Source organism: Chiloscyllium plagiosum, unplaced genomic scaffold (genome assembly GCF_037043375.1).
Source record: "Chiloscyllium plagiosum isolate Xiang-an unplaced genomic scaffold, Cpla_swu_hap1 HiC_scaffold_16, whole genome shotgun sequence".
Classification (NCBI taxonomy): Eukaryota; Metazoa; Chordata; class Chondrichthyes; order Orectolobiformes; family Hemiscylliidae; genus Chiloscyllium; species Chiloscyllium plagiosum.
In genome coordinates, this window is record NW_028270154.1 from 14126135 (window position 1) to 14146879 (window position 20745).

Here is a 20745-nt window from a genome sequence, read left to right on the forward strand (position 1 = left end):
TGGAAATATTATTCTGGCTTATTCTAGGTCCAATTCAGGAATTAATTAGCTAAACTGAATTGAGCCACTGAAAGACCTGGAACTCTGAAAATTCATCGGAATACAATAGCTACTGTATTGTAAAAGGTGGGGGTGGGGGGGGAGTCGTCATCACCCATCTGTACTTGTGCCCAACATTCTACCCCAGTGATATCACTGCTGATCTTTCAGCTGGGAACTGGTGTCTTGTCTGAAAAATCACAAAAGATCAGATCACAGAAACCATTGCAGACATCGACACTGATGAAAGATCTGGGTTTGTTTGTAAGTGCTACACGCTGCTACGTGCAGCACAGTGGCTCGGTGGTTAGCACTGCTGCCTCACAGCGCCAGGGACCTGGGTTTGGTTCCAGCCTTAGGTGACTGCCTGTGTGGAGTTTGCACATTCTCCCCGTGTCTGCGTGGGTTTCCTCCGGGTGCTCCGGTTTCCTCCCACAGCCCAGAGATGGGCAGGTCAAGTGAATTGGCCGTGCTAAATTGCCCCATAGTGTTCATGGATGTGGGTTAGGTGTATTAGTCAGGGGTCAATATTGGATAAGAGGATGGATTACTCTTTGGTGTGGACTTGTTGGATCGAAGGGCCTGTTTCCATACTGTAGGGACTCCATGGTTATTGTAATTTCATAGGTAGGCTGTAAACCAAACCACACATAGTTGTCATCTGTGGCTCGGTAAGTAGTCTGCCACCAGTGACTCGGGGGGGGGGGGGGGGGTCAAGTCCCACTACAAAGACTTAAGCACACAACTTGGTGCAGTAAGGTAGGAGCACAGCATTGTCAAAGGTGCTTAGCTTTTGGATGAGATAGAACAGAGAATATCCACTCTTTCTCAGGTGAATGCAAGAAGGTTGCATGACAGCTATATGAACAGAGGGGGAGTTTTGGGGCTACTGTTTGTCCCTCACTCAACACGTGGTTGCAATCACATTGCTGGTTGGGGCTGCTTTTGCAAATCCTGGCAGCCATCTTCCTTACATCACAATCAGTCCAATTCTAGTACTTCACTGACTCTCAACCACTTTGGGGAAGTCCTGAGATTGTGAAAGATACTAAAGAAATGAAAGGATTTTTTGACTGATCGCTTTCACTGACAATAATTTGCTCAAACTGGGACCTGATGTTCTTGGAATAATTCCAGTGCAGTGGGTAATTTGATAATCTTTATTAAATAATCAATGGGCAGCAGCGGGGATTAACAAGGTCAGGGAGTTAGTTCTTCAATTAACACTTTCTTCTCTGGGGGTCGCTTTCCTCCCCAGGCTTTTTCCAAATTCGATTTGGCTTCCTCCACTTGGACCAAGGAATCAAAGGTGTTCTTGTACTCACTCTGCACCTCCATGGAGAGAACCACGAGTCTATCCTGATGTTCATTCACCCAGGACAGAAGGAAGGCACACTTCTTCCAAGCCCGGTAATAACCAGGATCCTTCTTCTGTCGAGATCGCTTTGCTCTTCCCAGTGTCCGGTGAAGGTGAGAGATTGCAGCCAAAGTATAATGACCGTTTGATGCCTTGCTTCCTCCAGTTAAGAGGACAGACGTGTCCTTGATTGTGTTCACTGGCTCAAAGGGATTAGAAAAATACGGGGTGCTTCGCACGGCTCTAACTCCAGCCTGCACAGCCTCTGCAGTGGACATGAAAACACGATTGCCCTTCAGGGCCTCGGAGACTGTTAATGCAGCTTCGATAAACTCGTCCCTCATTTCCCCCGATACGTCCCCATTCACCAGCTTTGTGGAAAATGCGTATGCATAGAGAACGTTCACGACGCTGTACTGGATCAGGGGAGAAGGCTTTGAACACAAACTCAGCAAAGGAACAATGTTACTGCAGATTACAGGAATAGAATCATCATGTTCCCAGAATCTGTCTGTCACTTGCTCCTCTGTGAACCTACCCAGTTCGGAATCATTCTCACTCCCAGTTCCTGCAACATCAACCACAGGCTGTGCTTTGTTTAACTTCTCACATCTTCGATCTTCCTCCAGACCCTTTTGAAGAAAAGAAAACTAATTATTTCTTGATAGATATTGTAAATGCCCTCATGAACTCTCAGTGTTATTGTTTACTAATAGCATTGTCACGCCTAAGAATAAGTTCATGGTTTCAAGTTCACTCCAGAGAGTTAAGCAACATTCCCTCATCATTTTGCAGCATTTTCAATCATGCGTACAGGCCTTTTAATGGCCTTTGAGGAGCAGGAGAATCAATGTTTCCCACATAAGCCCTTCATCAGGAATCCTGATGAAGGGCTTATGCCCGAAACGGCGACTCTCCTGCTCCTGGGATGCTGCCTGACCTGCTGTGCTTTTCCAGCACCACTCTCAGAGTCAGAGAGATGTACAGCATGGAAACAGACTCTTCGGTCTAACCCGTCCATGCCGACCAGATATCCCAACCCAATCTAATCCCACCTGCCAGCACCCGGCCCATATCCCTCCAAACCCTTCTTATTCATATACCCATCCAAATGCCTCTTAAATGTTGCAATTGTACCAGCCTCCACCACTTCCTCTGGCAGCTCATTCCATACACACAACACCCTCTGTGTGAAAAATGTTGCCCCTTAGGTCTCTTTTATATCTTTCCCCTCTCACCCTAAACCTATGCCCTCTAGTTCTGGACTCCCCGACCCCACGGAAAAGACTTTGTCTATTTACCCTATCCATGCCCCTCATGATTTTAGAAATTTTTATAAGGACACCCCTCAGTCTCTGACGCTCCAGGGAAAACAGCCCCATCCTGTTCAGCCTCTCCCTATAGCTCAAATCCTCCAACCCTGGCAACATCCTTGTAAATCTTTTCTGAACCCTATCAAATTTCACAACGTCTTTCCAATAGGAAGGAGACCAGAATTGCATGCAATATTCCAACAGTGGCCTAACCAATGTCCTGTACAGCCGCGACATGACCTCCCAACTTCTGTACTCAATATTCTGACCAATAAAGGAAAGCATACCAAACGCCTTCTTCACTATCCTATCTACGTGCGACTCCACTTTCAAGGAGCTATGAACCTGTACTCCAAGGTCTCTTTGTTCAGCAACACTCCGTAGGAAATTAACATTAAGTGTATAAGTCCTGCTAAGATTTGCTTTCCCAAAATGAAGCACCTCACATTTATCTAAATTAAACTCCATCTGCCACTTCTCAGCCATTGGCCCATCTGATCAAGATCCTGTTGTAATCTGAGGTAATCTTCTTCGCTGTCTACTACATCTCCAATTTTGGTGTCATCAGCAAACTAACTGTATCTCTTATGCTCGCATCCACATCATTTATACACACTCTTCCACTCTGATTTCCAGCATCTGCAGACCTCACTTTCTCCTTTTAATGGCCTTGTCCAGGATCAAGAATCATTGAATCCCACAATGTGGAAGCAGGCCATTCAGCCCAGAGTCCACGTCGATCCTCTGAAGAGCATCCCACTCAGACCCACCCTGCTACCCTATCCCTGTAATCCCCATGGCTAATACACTTAGTCTACACATGCTTGGCCGGTGGGAGAAAACCTGAAGTGGATGGACTACACCCCAGAGTTCGAAGGGAGATAACTGAAGAGATAGTGGAGGCATTAGTGGTGATCTTACAGGATTTGCTAGAATCAGGGAGGGTCCTAGAGGACTGGAAAATCGCTAAAATGACATTCCCTGCTTAAAAAGGGACTAAGGCAAAAGATGGAAAATTACAGACCGATTAGCCTGACCTCAATCGTGGGTAAGATCCTGCACTCCAATGTAAAGGATGAGGTTTCTGAATACTTGGAAGTGTATGATAAAACAGGGCAAAGTCATCATGGTTTCATCAAGAGGAGGTCACCCCTGACAAATCTGCTAGAATTCTTTGAGGAAGTAACGAGCAAATTAGACCAAGAAGAGCCAATGGATGTTATCTACCTGGACTTCAAGAAGGCCTTTGACAAGGTACCACACAGGAGGCTACTGCCTAAGATAAGGGCCCATGGTGTCAGAGGCAAGGTGCTCGCACGGATAGAAGGTTGGCTGTCTGGCAGAGAGTGGGGATAAGAGTCCTTCTCAGGATGCCAGTGACAAGTGGTGTTTTGCAAGACTCAGTGTTGAGACCTTTGAGGAGAAAGTGAGGTCTGCAGATGCTGGAGATCAGAGCTGGAAATGTGTTGCTGGAAAAGCGCAGCAGGTCAGGCAGCATCCAGGGAACAGGAGAATCGACGTTTCGGGCATAAGCCCTGTTGAGACCACAACTTTTCACTTTATACATTAACAATCTCAGCCGAATGAACTGAAGGCACTCTGGCTAAGTTTGCAGATGATACAATGATAGGTAGAGAGACAGGTAGTATTGAGGAGACAAGGAGGCTGCAGAGGATTTGGACAGGTTAGGACAGTCAACAAAGAAGTGGCAGATGGAGTACAACCTGAGAAACTGAGAGGTCATGCACTTTGGTGGGAAGAATGGAGGCATGGAGCATTTTCTCAATGGGGAGAAAATTCAGAAGTCTGAAGTGCAAAGAGACTTGGGAGTTCTAGTCCAGGATTCTCTCAAGGTAAACTTGCAGGTTGAGTCAGTAGTTAGGAAGGCAAATGCAATGATGGCATTTATTTCGAGAGGACTTGCACATAAAAGCAGGGATATACTTCTGAGGCTTTATAAGGCTCTGGTCAGAACACATTTGGAGTATTGTGTACGCTCTGGAGCAGGTTCAGAGGTGGTTCATGAGAATGGTCCCAGGAATGAAAAGCTTAACATATGAGGATCACTTAAGGACTCTGGGTTTATACTCAATGGAGGTTGGAAGGATGAGGGGGGATCTAATTGAAACGTACAGAATACTGAATGGCCTGAACAGAGTGGCTGTTGGGAAGATGTTTCCATTGGTAGGAGAGACTAGGACCTGAGGGCACAGCCTTAGAGTGAAGGGAAGACCTTTTGGATCAGAGATAAGGAGAAACTTCTTCAGCCAGAGAGTGAGGAATCTATGGAATTTATTGCCACAGAAGGCTGTGGAGGCCAGATCATTGATTATTTATGACTGAGATAGATAGGTTCTTGACTAACAAGGGGATCAAGGGTTATGGGAGAAACTTATCAACCATGATTGAATAGCGACACAGACCCGATGGGCTGAATGGCCTAATTTCTGCTCCTCTGTCTTATGGTCACCCAGAGGAAACCTGTGCAAACTCCACACAGACAGTCGCCCAAGGCTGAATTCGAACCTGAGTTGCTGATGCTGTGAGGCAGCAGTGCTAACCAGTGAGCTACTGTCCAACCCCAGCTACTGGACATGAACGTAATCTCTAGGCCAACAGTGAGGCGCTCTGCTGTCAAAGAGGCAAAACTAAGGAAATGCTGCACAGTTAGAAGGGCATTACTGAGACTGTGTTGCAATGTCTAAGAAGTAATAGTGAGACAGTGCTGCTTTCGTGGAGGGTCAGTACTGAGGGAGTACTGCACTATTGGAGGTGCAGTGCAAAGGGAATGTTCCAGTTTTAGAGAGGCAGTCCTACACTATCAAACACAGTACTGAGAAGATTGCATTATTAAAAGTTTTATCTTTCGCATGAGATATAAACTGAAGCCTCTGCTTTCTCTGGTGGATATAATACATCATATTCCAGAGAAGAAGGAGTATACTTTTAGTATTCTGCAATCCTCCGGAGGCCAGTCAGCATTGCAAAAAGACTCTAACAGTGTGGGCTCAATTCCCAAACCAGCTGAAGTTACTATCAAGGGCCCTCCTTCTCAATCTCTCCTAGACCCTCAGGTTAAACCACCACCAGACAGACATGTCTTTCTAATGAGAGAGCAGCATTATGGTCTGGTAAGACTATGGCAACTTTATTTTTACCATCCCTGATAGATATGAGCATGAAATGTCAATAGATTTCTCAATAACTGGATGTCTTTTGCATTTTCATGTCCCATGTAGATAATAGCATCTTCCATTCAAGGTAAATTTATTTTATTCATAAATGGGATATGGGCATCACTGGCTAGGCAAGCACTCATTGAATGTCCCTAATTACCCAGAGGGCAGTTAAGCATAACGTGAAGACCAAACTGGGTAGGTTTAGGAGTTTCCAGATTGGGTTTTCATGACAATTGACAATGGATCCATTGTCAACATTAGACTCACTACCTGCTGTGAACCTGGGCTTATGGATTAATAGTCTCGTAATAATGCCACTGGGCCATTGCTTATTCCATTAAAAATTATTTCACTGAGATCAGGTAAGTCAGCATAGAAATCTAAGCATGGTGGCTCAGTGGTTAGCACTGCTGCCTCAGTGCCTGGGACCCGGCTTTGATTTCAGCCTCAGGCGACTCTCTGTGTGGAGTTTGCACATCCTCCTGGTGTCACATAGATTTCCTCTGGGTGCTCCGGTTTCCTCCCACAGTCCAAAGATGTGCAGGTTAGGGTAATTGGCTGTGCTAAATTGCCCATAGTGTTCATGGACATGTGGGTTAAGTGCATAAGACAGACGACATGTAGAGTAATAGGGGAGGGGAATAGGTCTGGGTGGGATACACTTCGGAGGGTTGGTGTGGACTCTCTGGTCCAAATGGCCTGTTTCCACACTGTAGGGGTTCTGTGTATCTCTGTAGAACAGGTGGGATCTTTCTGATTCCTTCCCGTGTCTTCTCTGGTAACATGCTCTGATAGGGTGGCACAGTGGCTCAGTGGTTAGCACTGCTGCTTGCACATTCCCCCTGTGTCTGCATGGGTTTCCTCCAGGTGCTCTAATTTCCTCCCACAATCCAAAGATGGGCAGGGTAGATGAAATGGTGATGCTAAATTGCCCCATAGTGTTCAGTACATTAGTCAGGGGTAAATGGGTCTGGGTGGATTACTCTTCAGAGGTTTGGTGTGGACTTGTTGGGCTGAAGGGTCTGTTTCCATACCGTAGGGAATCTAATCATTCTAAAAACAGCCACCGGCTTATCCTGAAATCCTTATGCTTCAAAGTTAGTCTCCCCACAGTCCACCTGTGGATTCCTGAGGAAGGGCTCATGCCCAAAACGTCGATTCTCCTGCTCCTTGGATGCTGCCTGACCTGCTGCGCTTTTCCAGCAACACATTTTCAGCTCTGATCTCCAGCATCTGCAGCCCTCACTTTCTCCCCACAGTCCACCCAAGGGTCAGGTCCCAGCCCCTGTGCCCACATCATTGGGAGTGCACGGGAGCTGCAGTTTGTCCTCCCAGACAGTCGTGGCGCTGTTGCTCACCGAGGGCTCCAGTTCCTGGACGGGGCCTGGGGGTCGCCGCTCCCACCACGGCCTCCACTCCTTGATCCAGGCCGCGGCCTGCCCGCTCTCCAGGAGCCGCTCGAAGTTGCGGCGCTCCTCCTGGCTCAGGGAGTCCCAGAGCCGACCGGCCGTCCCGCCAGGGCGCGGCTCGCCGGGCTCCAGCTCCCCGGGTTCCCAGGCCTCGGAGTGCCGCAGCCGCCTCAGGCTCTCCCGCAGGCCCGCCCGAGCCTCGGCGCCTCCCGCCCGCCGGCTCTCGTCCCGCAGCTCGCCCAGCACCGCCTCCCGGTAGAAGGACTCGGCGCACGCCCGGTGCCTGGAGCCGCGGTAACAGGGCAGCGAGCAGAATGGTACGTTGCAGCGGGGGCAGGTGTAGCGGGCGGCGGCGGCGGCCCCGCTCCCCGAGCACAGGCCACAAGCCTCGGCCTGGCGTTCCGGACCCGCCAGCGACATATCGACAGGCGCCGGCCGTGCCGTAAACCAGCGCGGAGGTCTTTGCGACAGTGCTGCGCCCACTCTCGGAATAGGGGACTTTCACCTTCACGTCAGTGCCGTAATCCGAAAAAGGGCGGAGCATTAGGGACAGTTACCCTTTGACACTGTTACTCCCACTTTCTTGGATAGAAAATGCACTAAGTAATGATGATTTGGTGTTGGACTGAGGTGTAAAAAGTTAAAAATCACGCAACTCCAGGTTATAGTCCAAAAGACTTATTTGGAAGCACTAGCTTTTGGAGCGCTGTTCCTTCATCAGGTGGTTGTAGCACTCCAAAAGCTAGTGATTCCAAATAAACCTGTTGGATTATAACCTGGTGTTGTGTGATTTTTAACTTTGTACGTTAGGTAATGGCTAGATTAGATTAGATTCCCTACACTGTGGAAACAGCCGTTTGGCCCAATAAGTCCACATTTACCCTCTGAAGAATAACCCACCCAGACCCATTCCCCTTCCCTATATTTACCCCTGACTAATGCACCTAACACTATGGGCAGTTTAGCATGACCAATCCACCTGACCTGTGCATCTTTGAATCAGGGAGGAAACTAACAGGGAGGATGTGCAAACGCCACACAGACAGTCGCCTGAGGTGGGAATTGATCCGGGTCCCTGGTGCTGTGAGGCTGCAGTGCTAACCACTGAGCCTCTGCGAACAACAGTTAACTGACAAAACATAAATCTCTGGATAAATTCATTAGGTCTTGCAACATGTAAAGGTTTCAACGCCAACTGTCCAGCGACCCTTCATTTGAACTCCATACTTTAATTTTGTCCTATTTTAAGACAACTGCAAAGTTTTGATTTAATTTTAACCAAAGCTTTGTCTCTAATTCATCAACGTTAATACAGTACTGCAGCAGCTGGAGATCTGAAACAAACAAAATCAACTTATTAGAGAAACTGAGGAGGTTTGACAGAATCTATGGAGAGTTAATGTTTTGAGTTCAGTGACCCTTTGGAATATTCTGAAAAAGGGTTACTGCACTTGAAATGTTAACCCAGTTTTCCTTTCACAGATACTGATGTGTTTCTACAGTAATTTATGTTTTTATCTGTCACATAAACAAGGCATGTACATGTCCTTTCTGTTTACAAGAACAAGACCATATCTATTAATATAGTTGCTTCCATTAGACATAAGTGCACCATACTCCAGGTGTGAATCTCACTACCAAATTTAATATCAGCATTTATCTTTGCACGCTCAGGATTACGTAGCAAACATTTGCTGAATCACTACGGACACTGTGTTTTGAGATTTGTAAGCATGTGCTGAATGGGCATGGTCAGTGCCTTGTTGCTAACAGCGAAGGAACACATGATGTGCCAGTCTTTAGGATATATGTTCTGTGTATCTAGCATCATACTGAAATTCACATACCAGATTACTCATTTGTGTGAAACAACATAAAACTAGGGCAAGTGGCAGTACAGCCACTTGAGTCTGCACCGCCATTCAATATGATCATAGCTACTTTCATCACGGTCTTAACTCTACTTCCCTGCCCACTTACCATAAGTATTTAACCTGTTACTAATTAAAAATGTCTACCTCCTGCTCAAACTTACTCAATGGTGATGGGCAGAATGTCTTTTTGGTGTGAAATTACAATCCTGTCAGTGGCCATTAATCCTGCTTCCAACAACTTTCAGCACTTTAAAGACCATAATTCAGAGCTTAAAAATACTTACCTTGTCACCTCTGGATGTTTTGCAACCCTATTTCCTCTAGTTACTGACCTGCCTACCACTGGTTTCTTCTAATTCCAGAAAAACAACTCTTTACTTTGAATCCCTGTATGAAAATACCACCAAGCCTTCTTCTGTAAATAAAATAACTGCAGCTGCTGGAAATCTGAAAGAAAAACAGAAATTGCTGGAGAAACTTAGATCTGGCAGCATCTGTGGAGAGAAAGTAGAGTTAATATTTGAAATCCAGTGACCCTTCTTGAGACACGGATGCCAGACCTGCTGGGTTTCTCTGCAATTTCAGTTTTTGTCCCTGTTTCTCTAATCTCTGTACGTACTAAAGTCTTTAACCTTTAGTAATATTATCTCATCTGCATAGTTGTGAAGATCTTCACAGTTTTTCAATATATAATGCCTAAAGGCGGACACAATATGAAATACTGAGATAGATCTAGCTGGAGTAAAGATTAAAGGTAACTTCCTTGCTCTCATTCCTTCCTGTATTAATAAATTTGAAGTTCTTTGAACATTTATGTTTCATCACTTACAAAGATTTGTGTAAATGCCCAAGGGCTTTCTGTGTCTTACAATCCTGATGGAGGAGCAGGATTCCAAAAGGTTGTGCTTCCAATTAAGTTCTAGATTAGAGTGGTGCTGGAAAAGCACAGCAGTTCAGGCAGCATGCGAGGAGCAGAAAAATTGATGTTTCGGGCAAGAGCCCTTCATCAGGAATAGAGGCTTAGTGCTTTCAATTAAACCTGTTGGACTATAACCTGGTGTTATGCGATTTTTAACTTCGTACAACCTAGTCCAACACCAGCATCTCCAAATCACAATCCAGTCAGATTAAACAATCACCAGTTGTCTCTATCTCTCTCTGATAAGACACAGCTCTAAGATCTTCTGAGACCATGGCAAATTTACCATCACTTAATGACTTTGATATACTGTATCACTTGCCCTGAAATATCTATACCAGTAACTTCTCCCCTATTATAACTTCAGTCAAAAGAGTAGCTTAAAGAAAGTCCATTTGGCTGTCTTGAAGAGTTTTCTGTTTAATGTGTACTATCCTGGTTCAATATAGACTCCTTTTGCGCTACTTATGTGCCGATTTAATCTTGTCCATGGCCACTAAATGGTTTGGAGCACAGCAAATTTCTCATGGCAGCAGTAATAGTCCCTCATTGCCCAATATTCAACTCCTCCACCTTATTGATCACTGTCCCGCAGTTCTCTCCAATCACTTCACCGACCTGAGTTCTTCATCTACAATAGACTTGACACCAGACCAACATAAGGCAATTGATAGTAATGTGGGAATGTACACTGGAAATCAGAAGGTGTGTGTTTTGGACACATGGCTGTGCCTTACTCATGAAACATTGGGCAGCAATTTCTATATCTGGACTAATAATCCAGAGAGAGAGAGGAATTCAAAGCCCATCGCTTTTTCATAGTAGAGGGGGCACGTTAGTGGAAAGGCTCATCCAACAGACAGCATCTCAAGATAGTATGATGCTGTAGGAGCACTGCGCTAACAATGAAGCACTCCCTCATTGTTATGCTGAGATGTGGGCATTGCTGGCAAGGATTTACTATCCAACCCTAATTGGTCCCAAACTGAGTGGCATACAAGGCTATTTCAAAGGGCAGGAAATAGTCCCATTATTGTGGGCTTGTAGTGACGTGGGCCAGAGCAGATAAGGGTGGCATTAGTGAACAGAGTGTGTTTTTCTGACCATGGTAATTTCACAACCACCATTGCTGAGACCAGTTTTTAAATTTATTACAATAAAATTGAGAATAAATTCCATCAGCTGCTCTGATGGGATTTGAACCAGTCTCCCCAATGTTTTAGCCTGGCACTCTGGGTTACTAGAAGAAATTGAGGATTGCAGATGCTGGAGATCAGAATCGAAGAGTGTGGCGCTGGGAAAGCACAGCAGGTCAGGCAGCATCTGAGGAGCAGGAGAATCGATGTTTTGGGTAGAAGCCGTTAATCAGGAATGGGGCTTGTGTGCTCTGGGTTACTAGTTCAATTACATGAAGCAACAGTTTCCCTAGTCATGGATAGTTTAAAACTTTGGATAGAGTGGTTTAAAAATGTGTTTAGAAAGTTATCATGAAGTGATCATTTTTAATTACCTACCTAATGTTCACTAATGACCTTCAGGGAAGGAAATCTGCTATCCTTGCTCTGCCTGAGCCTGTAGGTAAATTGGAAATAGCCATTGATTAAGGTCCCATTCCAGAGACCCCGCTGCAACAATGAGGGTGTGCCGCACTGTTAGCATGGTCTTCTGAGAGCGATTAACTGACTTTTGAACGAGACGTTAAACTGAGGTCCCACCTCTACTTCCTCTGAAAGATGTACATAGAACATTACAGCATAGTACAGGCCCTTCAGCCCTCAATGTTGTACTGACCTGTGGAACCAATCTGAAGTCCATCTAATCTACACTATTCCATTCTCATCCATATGCCGATCCAATGACCATTTAAATGCCCTTAAAATTGGCGAGTCTACTACAGTTGCAAGCAGTGCATTCCGCACCCCTACTACTGAGTAAAGAACCTACCTCTGACATCTGACCTATATCTATCACCCCTTAATTTAAAGCTATGTCCCCTCATGCTCGCCATCATCATCGGAGGAAAAGTCTCTCACTGTCCAATCTATCTAACCCTCTGATTATCTTATATGTCTCAATTAAGTCACCTCTCAACCTTCTTTTAACAAAAACAGCCTCAAGTCCCTCAACCTTTCCTCTTAAGACTTTCCCTCCATACCGGGCAACATTCTAGTAAATCTCCTCTGAACCCTTTCCAAAGCTTCCACATCCTTCCTGTAATGTGGTGACCAGAACTGTACGCATTACTCCAAATGTGGTCCTACCAGAGTTTTGTACAGCATAATCTCATGGTTCTGAAACTTAATCCCTCTACCAATAAAAGCTAACACACCAAATGCCTTCTTAACAACCCTATCAACCTGGATGGCAACTTTCAAGGATCTATGTACCTGGACACAGAGATCTCTCTGCTCATCTTCATTACCAAGAATCTTACCATTAGCCCAGTGCTCTGCATTCCTGTTATTCCTTCCAAAGTAAATCACCTCACACTTTTCCACATTAAACTCCATTTGCCACCTCTCAGTCCAGTTCTGCAGCTTATCTATGTCTCTCTGTAACCTATAATATCCTTTGTCACTATCCATAACTCCACTGACTTTAGTGTCATCCACAAATTTACTAACTCATCCTTCTATGCCCTCATCTAGGTCATTTATAAAAATAACAAACATTTGACCCAAAATTGATCCTTGCGGTACCCCATTAGTAACTGAACTCCAGGATGAATATTTCCCATCAACCACCACCCTCTTCGTTCAGCTAGCCAATCTGTGATCCAAACCGCTAAATCACCTTCAACCCCATGCCTCTGTATTTTTTGCAATAGCCTACTGATGGGAACCTTATCAAATGCCTTCCTGAAATCACTATACACCACATCAACCGCCTTCCCCTCATCCATCTGTTTGGTCACCATCTCAAAGAACTCAATAAGGTTTGTGAGACACGACCTGCCCTTCACAAAACCATGCTGACTATCCTGAATCAACTTATTTCTTTCTAGACGATTATAAATCCTATCTCTTATAACCCTTTCCAATACTTTATCCACAACTGAAGTAAGGTTCACTGGTCTATAATTGCCAGGGCTGTCTCTACTCCCCTTCTTCAACAAAGGAACATTTGCTATCCTCCAGTCTTATGGCACTATTCCTGTAGACAATATGGGTATAAAGATCAAAACCAAAGGCTCAGCAACCTCTTCCCCGGCTTCCCAGAGAATCCTAGGATATATCCCATCTGGCCCAGGGGACTTATCTATTTTCACACTTTCTAGAATTGCTAACACCTCCTCCTTATGCACCTCAATCTCATCTAGTCGAGTAGCCTGTATCTCAGTATTCTCCTCGACCACATTGCCTTTTTCATTTAGCACTTCCCCAACTCTTCTGACTCCATGCACAACTTCCCACTACTATGCTCGATTGGCCCTAATCTTACTCTAGTCTTTCTTTTATTCTATAGAAAGCCTTAGGGTTTTCCTTGATCCTATCCACCAACGACTTCTCATGTCCCCCCCTGGCTCTTTTTAGCCCCCTCTTTAGGCCATCCCTGGCTAAACTGTAACTTTCAAGCACCCTAACTGAGCCATCACATCTCATCCTAACATAAGTCTTCTTCTTCCTCTTGACAAGAGCTTCAAGTCCTTTAGTAAACCACTGCTCCCATGCTTGACAACTTCCTCCCTGCCTGACAGGTACATACTTATCAAGGACCTGCAGTAGCTGATCCTTGAATAAGCTACACATTTCAATTGTGCCTGTCCCCTGCAGTTTCCTTCCCCATCCTAAATCTTGCCTAATCGCAAAGTAATTGCCTTTCCCCCAGCTATACCTCTTGCCTGTGGTATATACCTATCCCTTTCCATCTCTAAAGTAAACATAATCGAATTGTGGTCATCACCAACGTGCTCACCTACCTCCAAATCTAACACCTGGCTGGGTTTATTAGCCAGCACCAAATCCAGTGTGGCCTCGCCTCTTGTTGGCCTGTCTACATACTGTGTCAGGAAACCCTCTTGCACACATTGGACAAAAACTGACCCATCCAAAGTACTTGAACTGTAGTATTCCCAGTCAATATTTGGAAAGTTAAAGACCCCATAACAACTGCTTTGTCACTCGCACTCCTATCGAGGATCATCTTTGCTATCCTATCCTCTACATCTCTGGAACTATTTGGAGGCTGATAGAAAACTCGCAACAGGGTGACCTCTCCTTTTCTGTTTCTAATCTCAACCCATAGTACCTCAGTAGACGAGTCCTCAAATGTCCTTTCTACAACTGTTATACTGTCCTTGACTAACAATGCCACACCTCCCACTCTTTTACCATTTTCTCTGTCCTTATTGAAACATCTAAATCCCTGAGCCTGCAATAACCATTTCTGACTGCTGTACCCATGTCTTTGAAATGGCCACAACATAGAAATCCCAGGTACCACCCATGCCGCAAATTCACCCAGCTTATGCCAGATGCTCCTGGCGTTGAAGTTGTCACACTTCAAACCAACTTCTTGCCTGCCGGTGCCTTCTTGCGATCTTGAAATCTTAGTTCTGACTTCACTACTCTCAACCTCCCATACACTAGAATTACAATTTCGGTTTCCATTCCCCTGCGGAATTAGTTTAAACCCACCCAAAGAGCATTAGCAAATTTGCCCCCCAGGATATTGGTACCCCTCTGGTTCAGTTGAAGACCACCCTGTTTGTAGAGCACCTTCTCCAGAAAGAGCCCCAATTATCCAGGAATTGAAAAACCCTCCTTCCTGCACCATCCCTGTAGCCACGAGTTCAACTCCCCTTTCTCCCTATTCCTCGCCTTGTTAGCGCGTGGCACGGACAGCAAACCAGAGACAACAACTCTGCTTGTTCTAGCTCTAAGCTTCCATCCCACCTCCCTGAATTTCTACCTTAAACCCCCATCCCTCTTCCTACCTATGTGGACCACGACTTGGGGCTACTCCCCCTCCCCCTCAAGGATCCCAAAAACACAACCAGAGACATCACGAACCCTGGCACCTGGGAGGCAATACACCAACCATGAGTCTCTCTCATTCCCACAGAACCCTCTATCTGTCCCCCTAACTATGGAGCCCCAAATGACTAATGCTCTGCTCCTCTTTCCCCCTTCCCTTCTGACCAACAGGGACAGACTCTGTGCTAGAGACCTGTGCCCCACTGCTTACCCCTGGTAAGCTCCGCCCCCCCCAAACAGTATCCAAAACAGTTTGCTTGTTGTTGAGAGGAATGGCCACAGGGCATCCTTGCACTGCCTGCCAGTTCCCTTCTCATTCCCTGATGGTAACCCATCTACCATTTACCTGAGGTGTGACTACCTCCCTATAACTCTTCTCAATAACCCCCTCCACCCCCTGAATGATCCAAACTTCATCCAGCCCCAGCTCCCTAACACTGTTTCAAGGGGCTGGAGTTGGGTGCACTTCCCACAAATGCAGTCAACAGGGACACTACTGTGTAGACTCTTACTTCCCACATTCTGCAGGAAGAACATTCAACTGCCCTGACCTCCATTCCCACTATTCTAAATTCCCAACGAGACTACTGAAAAATAAAAAAAAGACACTTACCAATCCGGTGCACAGAATTTTTTTTTGGTTACAGGAGGATTGCAGTGGGAGACACTACCTGAGTAGTGTCACCTAGACTACACCTCCTCCCATCCTACCTCCTGTGAAAACACCATCGCTTATTCCCAATTCCTCCACCGCATCTGTTCCCAATTCTACCTCAAAGTCCCAGATGGCCTCCTTCTTCCACGATCACAACTTCCCTTGCCACAGGGTTGACGACACCCTCCAGCGTATCTCCTCCACTTCACACACGCCGCCCTTGAACCCCACCCCTCCCAATGCAACAAGGACAGAACCCCCCTGGTCCCCACCTTCCACATCCCCAACTCCGCATACAACTCATCATCCTCCACCACTTCTGCCACCTCCAAACAGACCCCACCACCAGAGATATATTTCCCTCCCCATCCCAATCAGCATTCCGAAAAGACCATTTCCTCCATGACTCCCTCCGTCAGGTCCACACTTCCCCACCACCGCAGCAAGTGCAAAACCTACAAACACACAACTCCCCCCCCCCCCCTCACCTCCGTCCAAGGCCAAATGGATCCTTCCATATCCATCAGAAATTTACCCGTACCGCTACCAATGTCATCTACTGCATCCGTTGCACCCGATGTGGTCTGCTCTACATCGGGGAGACAGGATACCTTCTTACAGATCATTTCAGAGAATGTCTTTGGGACACCTGCACCCACCAACCCCACCGCCCCACGATTCAACACTTCAACTCCCCCTCCCACTCCGTCAAGCACATGCAGGTCCTGGGCCTCCTCCACGCCAAACCGTTACCACCTGACGCCTGGTGGAAGAACACCTCATATTCCGCCTTGGAACCCTGCAACCACACGGGATAAATATGAATTTCAACAGTTTCCTCATTTCCCCTCCTCCCACATTATCCCAGTCCCAAGCCTCCCAACTCGGAACTACCCTCCAGACCCGTCACATCACTCCCCCCTCTAACCTATCACCTTTTCCCTCACCTTCTTCCTCCTCTCGCTTTCCCAGCTACCTGCCCCCGAAGCCCATCCCCCTCCCATTTATCTCTCAGCCCCGACCCACAAGCCTCATTCCTGATGAACAGGTTATGCTTGAAACGTTGATTCTCCTGCTCCTCAGATGCTGCCTGACCTCTGCGCTTTTCCAGCACTATACTCTTAACACAGAAGCTGGAATAACAGTCCAAGGGTGTGTCTGGTCAGTTAGATTTTTCTTATTTTCAATTTTGATTTCCTGTCTCTTCATTTTGATTTATAGCCACAGCACATTCAGACAAATACAGAGAATATGGCAAGGATATGGGATCAGCTGGATACATCAGAATATAGGTTTACAAAGATGGTTCCAGGATCTCGGAATTATAAGAGTTAAATGACAAGCATCCCTGTTGTTGATAATTCATTGATATTGAGAGGAAAGATGAAAAACTGATCAAAGTTCAAAGCTGTATTCTCTGACTAAGTGAATGTGATTTCTGCTTTTGCAATTTGATTTATAAACAAATATAATCCTTCAGTCTTCAGTACTAAAGCTTTGGTAGGTTGCCATTTAATATTTGCTGGACTAAAGTACACACTCTTTCGAGATGTAAAGAATGTGTAGTTTAGAGAATAAGGAGAAGTAGAAGAGAGAATTCTGTGATCTGGTTTCTTAGTTGATTAAAGCAAAGTGTTTAATAATAGATGGCAGTTCAGACTTTATACCCGATTGTGTAATCACAGCCCTGCACAGACACTGAGAATACAATAAGAAAGAAAAAGCTGTTTAAATTAGCATTGTCTTACAGTACAATGTCTGCTATCAACTGCACAAAGCATGACTTTGTCGAAAGGTTAAAAATAAAGGTTAGGAGTTTCGAGGAACTGACACATACATCCTCTACCCCATGATTTATTTTTATTCTCATGGGGAATGTGGGTATTGCTGACTAGGCTAGGATTTACTGCCATCAATTACGGATGTACATTGCCGTAATTCATTTTTGGGGTATAACCGTAGGTGCTTGGACTTTCCCACTGAAGAGTACTGAGCTGAGCTTGCAGCAATGGTGCACACACACAGCTTTCACTCAAGCATCACTGAAGTAAAGGCAAAGTACTGAAAATGCTGGAGGTCTGAAATAAAAAGCAAAACTGTGTTGAGAAACCTAGTCGGTCTGGCAATATTGGAGTAATGCAGCTTTTAATTGTTCCTTGTAAACTGCTAGTAAACTGCATGTGTTAATTCTCATATTCTTTAATAAAAGCCCTAACTGATACAAAATACACAATCAGCTCCAAACTACTGGATAGCCAGTCCAAAGGGATGTCAAAATTATTACAGATGCACCAGAGCTTTCCCATCTGTTAATTTTTGTATCCAATTCAACAAACATTTCAGGCAAACAGAACTCCCCAAGTATTGAACAAAAGATAGATATACAAACCATTTTAATATGAAAAAATGTACTTTGTTTTGCAAAAGATAAAAGCAACGTTATGTACAAAGACTGAACATTGAAGTAAATATAATGCCGAGGCTTGGCAATGGTTTTTGATGTCGTAAGATTGGAGGTTGATCAGAGCTTACAGAATACCAGATCAAGACAGTATATGTTAACCCATCCGCCATGAGGAAGTTTCCTAATAGATACAACACTGACATCAACTGGTGTCTTTCTTGAATGAAGAATCTCAGTTCAGATCTTGGCAAGAAGTGTCCTTCCTGACATATCAGCACATAAATTGTGTTGGGATGATTGACAGGCTATGACAAGCTGTTTCTTTTGAGGTTTAGGCCTCTCACATTTTAGAGTGAAATTTCTGGGTGCTAAAGTGTTGTTTAATCTGCACTTTTAGCTCCATTTATAGGATTACTGGAAAATATGGAGAACTGCTTTTTTCAGAATTGAATCTATATGGAAACATTTTAAAGCAAATGTTTCAGTTTTGAATTAATCCCAATTATGTTCCAAGTTCCCCAATAACCCCATCCCATAATCTGCTCAGTTGTCAAATGCACTACACTTACTTCAAGAGTGTAAAATATAAAATACAAACATTTTGATGTGGTGATCTGGGTGGCAAATGGGCAGCAAGTTTGTTTCAAACTGTGACAAGAACAATAACTTCAGCAGAGGAAAAAGGGAGTCAAAATGAGTCACACAACTGTGCAAATAACTATATTCCAGATATCCTACCGCACAAGAACATATTTTGTACAAAACAAAAGATGGACGAGGGATGATAATCTACACAATAACCACATTAATAATTTGACAAACTAGAAGGACATAACATCCCATATCCCAGCTCACATGAGGAATGGGAAGTGAGAGAATCAGGTCGAGAATGATGGGTAAAAACTTTGTGTATTCTACTGACAGGTCCAATCATCCTGACACCACAGCTGGAAGCAGTTGTGACAACACTACTGCAATTTCCCACAAGCTACTGGTTGTCAGGAGAACAGCATATTCATCAGTGGCTAAAAATGTCCTACAAAATCTTCATACTTACTGTGCGTTTTTTCATCTCTTCGAAGTTTTGGTGCCCAGTATGGCCTGTGAACTGCAGTTTTATGACCGTAAAAGGCGCTATAAAGATTCAGCCAGATGCCATGTGGAGAAACCTGCTGTCCGTCATGCCATAGCTGCCCACTGAGCAACTCTGACCAAAAACAAAACTCTCATTCTCAGTTAAAGCAAAGGAACCTCATTCAATAATCAAGTCTTAATTTTTGTTTCCAAAACCAAACAAAAGGTGTCCATACTGGAGCTGAGGAATTGCTTCTTGCACTTTATGGACTGATACTGACCCACAAGCCACACTCGGGATTGGCCTTCTCTAGTAGGAAGGAGGATGGCAGTGGGCAGTTCTTGTCCTCTAGCCCTTGAGACACAGCACCAGTCTGTGTGGCTTGTGGTAGCCCAGTTCACCAGTGTGGTGCGGCGCTACGCCTATCAGTCCTGAACGTCTGCTCCAATTCACGATAGCCAGCGATCTCATATTTCCACATCACTCTCCTTGTCATTATCGTGGTCACCATCATAAAACTCATTTGCAGCTTCCGGCCTAGAAAATTCATGGAGGTACACAAATAATCAATTCTTCCTTCACTCTAACTTTTACCATGAATACAAAATAATAAAACCATACAAATTAACCTCGTGTGAATTACTGCTATATATGATTGTTAGCAGTTAGAATGTACTGCCCAAAATAGAAACAAAGAAAATTTACAGGCCCTCCAAGCCTGAGCCGATACAAATGTACTGTCTAAACCTGTCGGTCAATTCCGAAGCATTTGTAACCTTCTGCTCCCCACCTACTCATGCACCTGTCCAGATGCATCTTAAATGAATCTACCGTGCCTGCCTCTACCAGCTCTGCTGGCAACGTGTTCCAAATGCCCACCATCTTCTGTGTGAAGTACTTGCTGCGTGTAACCCCCTTAAACTTCCCACCTCTCACCTTGAAAGCATGACCTCTCGTCATTGAATCCTTCACCCTGGGAAAAAAGCTTGTCTCTATCCACCCTGTCTATACCCTTCATGATTTTGTAAACCTCAATCAGGTCCCCCCTCAATCTCCTTTTTTCTAGTGAAAATAAACCTAACCTACTCAACCTCTCTTCATAGCTAGCACCTTCCATACCAGGCAACATCCTTGTAAACCTTCTCTGCACCTTCTCCAAAGCGTCCACATCCTTTTGGTAAGTGGTGCCCAGAACTGTACACAGTATTCTAAATGCGGCCGAACCAATGTTCGGTAAAATTTTAACACGACTTGCCAGCCCTTATACTCAATACCCTGTCCAGTGAAGGCAAGCATACCATATGCCTTCTTGATCACTCTATCCAACTGTACAGCAACCTTCAGGGTACAATGGACCTGCACTCCCAGATCTCCCTGACCATCAACTTTTTCCAAGGCTCTTCCGTTCATTGTATAATTCACTCTAGAATTAGACTTGCCTAAATGTATCACCTCACATTTGGCTGGATTGAAAGTCATCTGCCACTTTTCCATCCAACTCTCCAGTCTATCTATATCCTATCTATATCCTCCTGTATTCTCTGA

At 45.0% G+C, this 20745-nt stretch overlaps 2 protein-coding genes across 3 annotated transcripts in view; both read right to left on the minus strand.

The window, feature by feature from the left end:
- Window positions 1-1185: 1185 nt before the first annotated feature.
- znhit2 (zinc finger, HIT-type containing 2) lies at window positions 1186-7732 on the minus strand. Its single transcript, XM_043703137.2, has 2 exons — window positions 7247-7732; window positions 1186-2028 (listed from the first exon to the last, which is right to left on the minus strand). The coding sequence occupies exons 1-2, from the start codon at window positions 7715-7717 to the stop codon at window positions 1240-1242; spliced, it is 1260 nt and encodes a 419-aa protein (XP_043559072.2). The 5' UTR covers window positions 7718-7732; the 3' UTR covers window positions 1186-1239.
- Window positions 7733-18097: 10365 nt separating this feature from the next.
- The window catches only part of hdac3 (histone deacetylase 3), a 66292-nt gene continuing 63644 nt past the window's right edge, over window positions 18098-20745 (minus strand). For both annotated transcript variants that reach the window (XM_087995140.1, XM_087995141.1), the window contains one exon: window positions 18098-19737. In XM_087995140.1, coding sequence (XP_087851266.1) covers window positions 19668-19737 — 70 coding nt within the window. In that variant the 3' untranslated portion in view covers window positions 18098-19667. The remainder of the gene's footprint in view (window positions 19738-20745) is intronic.

Bases quoted from the DNA above. Each gene is read 5' to 3' on its own strand.
- znhit2 (XM_043703137.2), bottom strand. From the start codon at position 7,717: ATGTCGCTGGCGGGTCCGGAACGCCAGGCCGAGGCTTGTGGCCTGTGC. The intron at 2,029-7,246 runs GTGAGCAACAGC...TTTCTTCAAAAG, and splicing joins TCCAGGAACTGGAGCCCTCG to GGTCTGGAGGAAGATCGAAG.